The sequence below is a fragment of the Maylandia zebra genome, linkage group LG14 (assembly GCF_041146795.1).
Source record: "Maylandia zebra isolate NMK-2024a linkage group LG14, Mzebra_GT3a, whole genome shotgun sequence".
NCBI classification, from domain to species: Eukaryota; Metazoa; Chordata; class Actinopteri; order Cichliformes; family Cichlidae; genus Maylandia; species Maylandia zebra.
The window spans coordinates 30,576,908-30,585,270 of record NC_135180.1 but is presented as its reverse complement, the minus strand read 5'-3'; the positions used below and the strand labels follow the sequence as shown (position 1 = coordinate 30,585,270).

General features: G+C 38.0%; 1 protein-coding gene across 1 annotated transcript; it reads left to right on the top strand.

The window, feature by feature from the left end:
• Positions 1-7,106: 7,106 nt before the first annotated feature.
• Positions 7,107-7,958, top strand: LOC106675050 (uncharacterized). The gene is made up of 2 exons (XM_076892048.1): positions 7,107-7,231; positions 7,799-7,958. Exons 1-2 carry the CDS (start codon positions 7,107-7,109, stop codon positions 7,956-7,958), a joined length of 285 nt encoding a protein of 94 aa, XP_076748163.1.
• Positions 7,959-8,363: the final 405 nt, after the last annotated feature.

The window sequence follows — 8,363 nt, the reverse complement described above, 5'->3', positions numbered from 1 at the left end:
AATGTTCAGAAGGGAGACAATGAAGACACCGAGGATAGTGCAGACTTTTGTATTGACTTTACACAGTTGAAGGTAACAGGGATTGTCAGAGGAGCAGGTATTGCATACAGGCTTAGGTGCGTGGGCATGTGTATGTGTATGTGTGTGTGTGTGTTCTGTTGCTCATTAACGCACACTTCTCACGGAATGACAACTTCTCTGCTGGTAATCTGGAGCAGAAAAGCTCAGGTGCCTTGCCCACGTTTCTCCCTGCCCATAGTCTCTCTCATACAAAGCGGTGGGGTGACCTCTAATGGCCACTCTAAAAAACTACAGGTGAACTAACAACTGAACGGAATAAAACCGTAACCTTTTGTACAATCTAATTTGATTAAACTTTTTTTAATTTCAATTTTTATTTTATTTTTTTAATCATAAATATGACATACAATTAGCAGGACAGTCGGCAATACCCTGTTAATAGGAACTACAATCGCCTTCCACCTCTCATTCATGTGCGTCCTACGGCTCTGCAAGTCCCACGGTTCATGCCTCTGTCTCAGTGTTAAGTCTGTGTCTCTGTGTTATACTTCTTGTTTCTTTGACAGTCTGTTTTTTTCATTGTATCCTGCTTCGCTTCCTTTGTCTTGTTAGGTCTGATCACTCCCAGCTGTGCTTACACAGGGGAGAAAAGTAGTGATATTTCCTATGTAAAGTACTTTTGAGCGATTGGATGTGATTGCTACTGCTTATCATGTCCAGGATGGTGGACAGTTCTTGACCGAAGTCCACATGATGTCATATGAAAAACTTCTATGCCAACCCCTATATGAACTGTGATTGGATGAGACCAATGAAAACGTAGCATTCTTTTGATACTTAAAGTGTTTACCCTAAGCTGTTTGGGTTTGGGTTGTGCTTTTTTCTTAACAAATGTGTCCAGCTGATAAAGATTTAAAATATATTTGAAAGGCTATTGCTTGAGGCTGAGGTGTTGTTGTTGTTTTACTTCTTTAACTAAATTTTGAAACATCTCCTAATTTAAAACCCTCCTGCCTTCTTTTAATAAACTCACACCCTTCTGCTTAGGGACCGTTTTGTGCCACGCCCCAAAAAATGCAATAAAAGCCTTATGTATTCATATTTTTTTCCACTTTAAATTAGCCAATCTTTTAAAACTACTTCTCCCTGAAATATTAATTTCAAGTTTTAATTATATTTTCGTTGTTTTAACCCTTTTAATCGCAGTTTAATTACATGAGCGCACTGTTTTTTTAGCCCCAAAAAACAAAAAAACTAAATATTTTCAAAAAAAAAACATTTGAAGTAATATTTGATTGTTATTATAATTAGGCCTTTAGATGGACAAAAGATTGGCACCAACATTCATTTTGACCTGCCATTATTTTTTTTGCAGGAGCACATTAAAAAATGCATGCCTAAGGACAATTCCCCAAAAAGTGCAATAAAAATATTAAATATTAATTTTTTTTTTCACTTTAAATTGGTCAGTCTTTTAAAACTACTTCTCCCTGAAATATTCATATAAAGTTTTAATTATATTTTCGTTGTTTTAACCCTTTAAATCCCAGTTGTATTACATGAGCGCCCTGTTTTTCAGCCCCAAAAAACAAAAAAACTAAATATAAAAAAAAACAAAAACATTTGAAGTAATATTTTATTGTTATTATAATTAGGCCTTTAGATGGACAAAAGATTAGCACCAACATTCATTTCGATCAACTTTTAATTTTTTTTGCAGAAGCCGAAAATGGTCTCCAGGCGGCGCTGCTGCTCCTGCTCCCCGGGGAGGAGTGTCTCTGCCGCGGGTGTGTCTCGCGCAGCGCCGGGGCATATGGTTCGGTTTCCGTGTCTCCAGCACACGTGTCCGATACCACGTGACAACAAATACGTCATTTCCTGTTGATTTAAAAAAAAAATCCACACTCTCACCGACCTGGGGACCATAAATTGTCCCGCCAGATCAGCGAGCGCAGCCGCTGATGCAAGCCGGGAATCAGTCCTCCTTTCCCGCAGGTCTGTCTCGAGCTGCCCGCTGGAAAGGGGTATTTCCGAGCAGGCATCAAATGTGAAACAAGGGCGCCACCTGGTGGACAAATAAAAAAAATACAACTCTAAGGCCTCTACTACAAAACGAAACCTAAGCTGGATTCATGACGATCCCTTTGACCGTAAATTTTTTAGCCGTGAAAAATAGCGTTTATAATGGAAGTAAATTGGCACAAAACGGTCCCAAGGAAGGAGGGTGTGGGGATTTTTGCTGCTCAGCCATTTTAGATTGATTTAAGATATTCACCCTGAAATATTAAAATTGACAGTAAAAAACTATCTTTTGGCAAGTTTGGTTATATTCCACTGAACACAGTGGAAATGGCAGCCATTTAACACATAAAAGTGGCACAAAAAGGTCCCAAGAAGGCAGGAAGGTTAAAAAGTTGTTGAGTATGTTGTTACAGAATGCTTCAATCACAGTGAAACACTTTATTATAGGTGGTTTTGACACTGTCAAAAGACCTGTAGCAGTTGGTGTGGTTATGCTGATAATCTATATACTAGCTATTTTTGCCAATACAGTAAACATCCTCTTCATTATTTTTGACAAGAGATTACATAAACCAATGTATCTTCTGGTTTGCAACCTTGCTGTTGTTGATATAATGTACACTTCCAGTGCCACTCCAACAATGATTGGGGTTCTCCTTGCTGATGTTAAAACCATATACGTGGACTGCTTAATTCAAATGTGTGTTTTCCACTTAGCAATGGTGATGGAACGGTTTGCTCTAGCAATTATGGCATTCGATCGATTAATTGCTATAATTTTTCCTTTTCATTACCACAGTTATTTGACAAATACACGTACTGTTGTTCTTACATATATCTTATGGATTATTGGATGTGGTACTGTTGTCTTGTTTCCTGCAACAGTTATCCCTCTCCCTCATTGCACCTTGAAGCTTAAGTACACTTTCTGTGATTATGCTGCCATAATGCGAACCACTTGTGTCAATGTTGATGAGTATTTCAACCAAAGTGCCATTTGGTCATTTTTTATTTTATTTTTCACTTTCACTTTCATTTGTATTTCATACTGTGGAATCTTATTTTGTGTGAAATTATCTTCAAATAATGACAAAAAGAAAATGGGCAGCACTGTTGTGAGTCATGCAATTTGTGTAACATGCTTTTACTCTCCTATATTTATTATTGTCATCTTGACTAGAGTTGGCGTGGTATTATCTCTTGACGAACGTCAGGGTTTATTGATAGGAAACATTCTCGGTCCATCTCTTGTAAATCCTTTTGTGTATTGTCTTAGAACAACAGAAATTAAAAATAAGATGGTTAAGATATTCAAAAAGATTCTTAGACTCTTGTGAGCTGAGTGTGCTTTTCTATTATAATAATTACTATACATGTTTTGTCTTTTTCCCCACTGAAGTTTTGTGAATATTATATATGTAAATGGTTGTAAAACATCTTCCACTTCATCACATCTGATTTTATTTGTTTTTTATTGTGAGTTTATACTAGCATCCTAACAACTCTAAAAATGGCTGTTTTGTATGTGTGTGTTCTAAATCATACTTTTTTTTTTCCTTAATCAACAGAAGCTAATCATTATGAATAATTGCTTTCAACCTCAGAAAATATTGCTTTGTGGAACAGCTCTTAAGTTTTGTTTAACTACATGTTAAATGAACACAAGCATTTGATATCTGAAAACAGCACATCTTTCATTCTCTTTCAAGAAATATTCAAATGACTAATTGATAGGTTATTATTTATTTGTTTTTATTGGGGTTTAAATTGATCCATTCCTTGACTGTCTTAAGACAAATGAGATTAAGAATTTTTTTTTTTTTTTTACAATTAAACTAGCTAGAGTTTTGTGGAGTGTAGGCATGGTTTTTTTTTTTGTGCAAAATGACATTAAAAAATATTTATCAATTCTTAATTGTATTCTCTTGTCGAGTTTATTTGAGTATAACTCTAACCCACCTTGTAAATCATTGTTTTGATGGTTACTGATGGTTACTGTAGTGGCTATATTAATTTTCTACTTTCTTTCTACTTTCTTTCCACATTGTGGGTGCCGCAGCCTGCCACTGAAGGAGCTGCTCAGTGCTGTCAGAGTCTCCTGCATGAGGTGGGAGATGTTGTCCAATAGGGATGACACCTTAGCCGCCATTCTCCTGTCACTCACCACCTCCACTGGGTCCAGAGGGCATCCTAGAACAGAGCTGGCCCTTCGGATCAGCCTGTTCAGTCTCTTCCTGTCCCCAGCAGAGATGTGGCCACCCCAGCAGACCACACCATAAAAGATGGCTGAGGCCACCACAGAGTCATAGAAGGTCTTCAGGAGTGGGCCCTCTACTCCAAATGATCCGAGTCTCCGCAGCAGGTACATCCTGCTCTGCTCTTTCCTGTAGAGGGCTTCTGAATTATGAGTCCAGTCCAGTTTATTGTTCAGATGAACACCAAGGTACCTGTAGTTGTCCACAGCCTCGATGTCCATACCTTGGATGTTCAGTGGTTGCAGTGGAGGATGTTTGTGCCTGCGTAAGTCTACCACCAGCTCCTTGGTTTTACTAGTGTTGATCTGAAGGTAGTTCAGCTGGCACCAGTCCACAAAGTCTTGGGTCAGTTCTCTGTACTCCTTGTCATCCCCATCAGTGATGAGGCCGACTATTGCGGAGTCATCAGAGAACTTCTGCAGGAAGCACTGGGTGGAGTTGTGGGAGAAGTCTGCAGTGTAGATGGTGAAGAGGAACGGAGCCAGAACCGTTCCCTGTGGGCCCCCGTGCTGCAGACGACCTTGTCCGACACACAGCCCTGAGTTCTCACATACTGTGGTCGGTCAGTGAGGTAGTCCAGAATCCAGTGAGGTAGTCCAGAATCCATGTCCAGAATCCACTCCTGAGTTCTCCAGCTTGTCCTTCAGGACCGTGGGAAGAATGGTGTTGAAGGCACTGGAGAAATCAAAGAACATCATTCTCACAGTGCTCCCAGCGGTCTCCAGGTGAGAGAGGGAACGATGTAAGAGGTGGATGACGGCATCATCTGCTCCAATGCCAGGTTGGTAGGCAAACTGAAGTGAGTCCAGTGATGAGCTCACCAGTCGCCGAAGCTGAGCTAGGGCCAGCCGCTCCAGGGTCTTCATCAGGTGGGATGTCAGAATCACTGGCCACTAGCAGTTGAGGTCCTTGGGGCGTGAAGTCTTTGGCACTGGTACAACACAGGAGGTTTTCCAGAGTATTTTGGAAAACCAGTATTGGTCTTTCACGTGGAATTCCAATAAAATTGATTCATGTTTGTGGCTGTAATGTGACAAAATGTGGGAAAGTTCAAGGGGGCCGAATACTTTTGCAAACCACTGTATATGTGACACATTGTGGTTAATTGGGTGAATAGATTTATATTTGTCCAACCAACTATATAACATTCTTTTACATTTTCTTTCTTTTTGTATTTCTGGGCACTGATTTTCCCTCATTCATACCAAGGCATTATGTGTTACATGTGAATCATTTCTTAACTGTTTATTCTATATTTGTCATTGGGCTGTCCTAAAAATGCCCTGAAAAGTCTTCAGTTCTATATCACCACTGTAAGATTTGGGAGAGGCACCATTTAAAGGATTTTTAAAAAAATACTTTCCAGTGTGTTTGGTGTTTAACATTTATTTTGAAATGTTGCCTCCTCTCCTGTTTATTTTAGTTATTTTCACCTGGAATAATCTATAAAATCTACAAGAATATCTTCAACTAACAACTGTATTGTACCTTTTTGTCACTCTGCTTTGGCAGTCAGCATTCTCTGTGAAATCTTCAATTCAACTGAATACCATCCCTGATACCATTAAGTATTCCAGCTTTTATACCACCTTTAAAACAGATTAAAATATGATATTTAAAAGTAGAATAGGAGGGAGACCCTTCAGCTTTCAAACCCCTCTTCTGTGGAACCACCCCCTGGGGGCTTCCCATGATGAGTGTTTTTTCTTAACTCACCTTTTTCGCTGACCATGTGTTTATATACCACTACACATTTAATCACGAGTTGTTATTAATATCTAGCTCTCTGCAACAGTGTGTCTTTTGTTTTGTCTTCCTCTAATCTGAGATTGTATGTTTCACTGAAACTTTTCAAAGTATTTCTGACATGTTAAAACAACTGCTGGGGACCCAGAGTTAAACAGCTCCAACTACTTGAGGATCTGGGCATAGACACAGTTGTCACAAGTGAATGGGCCAAGTTTGAGACCCTTGTCAGTCTATTTGAACCCTTTACCATTTATGCAGAAAGCCTTCAGAATGACAGCCAGCCAGTCTCACAAGTAGTGCTGTCTGTTCAACCTTGAGGCACATAAACTGATTAATCGGTTTAGCAATCTGTTAGTTGAAGTGCTGCTTTTTGAGAGTAAGAGAGTAACATTTGCTGATATTCTTAATCGTGATTTTACGTAATTTGATGTTGCACAATCTAGAGCCTGGCTGTTGGACTTAAATGTTTCACTGATTCTTCAATAATCAGTTAAAATGTTGCTGATAAGAGCAGGACAGCCCTTGGTACAGACTCCCAGTCCATCCTCATCCCTCCATTGGAGGGGATGACATCAAATATCTGAAATCTCTGGCGATATGTAAATACAAAAATTGCCAAGCCCTATGTCTAGTGTGAGTGGATGAATGAGCTGCCAACTGAAAACTTGTGGGCCTTTAAATACCAAAGTCTACACTTTGCCTGGTTAACCCACAGCTGTTTGGGTGTGCCACAGTTATTTCTTCATAACAATTTTATATGGCTGGTAAAGACTTATATTTATATATTTAGATATTTAACCTCTTTCTTTCCTTGAAAAAGTTCCTTATTTTTTTGTAACTCCAAAGCTTACATATTACATTTTTTTTCTTTTTCTTTTTTCTGAAACATATTTTACCACATTTTTCCTTTGAGACAAGTTGTTTCTGTCTTTTCTGCCTTAACAACCGCAATTTAAGATTTTGTTGAATATGTCATTACCAAATGCTTCGATCAAAGTAACACACTTTATTATAGGTGGATTTGACACAGTTAAAAGACCTATTGCTGTTGGTGTGGTTATGCTGATAACCTATCTACTTGCTGTTATTGCCAATGTGCTAAATATTCTCTTCATCATTTTTGACAAGAGATTGCATAAACCAATGTATATTCTGATTTGTAACCTTGCTGTTGTTGATATACTGTACTGCTGCAGTACCACTCCCACAATGATTGGGGTTCTACTTGCTGGTGTTAATACCATATCCTATGTTGAGTGTTTCATTCAAATATCTGTTTTCCACTTAGTAGGAGTGATGGAGTTGTTTGCTTTAGCAATTATGGCATTTGATAGATTAATTGCTTTTTCTTTTCCTTTTCAGTACCACAGTTATTTAACAAATACACGTACTCTTGTTGTTACATACATTCTGTGGGTTGTTGCCTCTGGTTTTGTTGCTGTTATGCCGGTAACTGCAGCTACGCTTCCTTACTGTACCTCAAGGATGAAGTACGCTTTCTGTGACTATGCTGCTGTAATACGTACCACTTGTGTTGATCCTAATTACTATTTCAATTTAGTCTCAGTCATGATGTTTTTTCTTTTATTTTTCACTTTTTCTTTCATTGGCCTTTCATATTTTGTGATTGCATTCTTAATGAAATTTTCATCAAATAGAGATAAAAAGAAAATGGCAAGCACCTGTGTGAGTCACTTGATTGTAGTAACATGTTATTATTCTCCTTTATTTGTTCTCATTGTCTTCACCAGAGTGGGTGTGGTATTAACACTTGAGGAACGTCAGGGTTTATTGATTGGGACCATCCTTAGTCCATCTCTTGTAAATCCTGTTGTGTACTGTTTCAGGACAAAGGAAATTAAAAATAAGATCTTTAAGATATTCACAAAAAAGGCTGACATACTCAACTAGATTCTTATGAACTGTGACTGTACAAATAAAAGATGCATAATTTTTTAGTCCAAATACTGTGCTGAAATGATGACATTACTATTTTGACTGTCTCTAAGAATATCTCCCCCTCATTAAACAACCAATTATGCAAAGAAAACAAAGGTTAAAAAATACATTTTTGTGCTGTGTTTGGAAGTCTTAAACTTTCTATGCACCTTTTTGGCTGAAGAATTGTAAACTCTTATTATTTTTGTAACTATCATAACAATATTTACTATTAGCTGTTAATAACAAGTGGTAGGGATATTAAAAGTAGCAAAAAAAAAAAAAAAAAAAAACCAAAGCCACACACACAAACAATAAAAACACTACAATGCACATAAAACTGCATTAATTGCAAATTGCATAGAAATCAAAGTATAA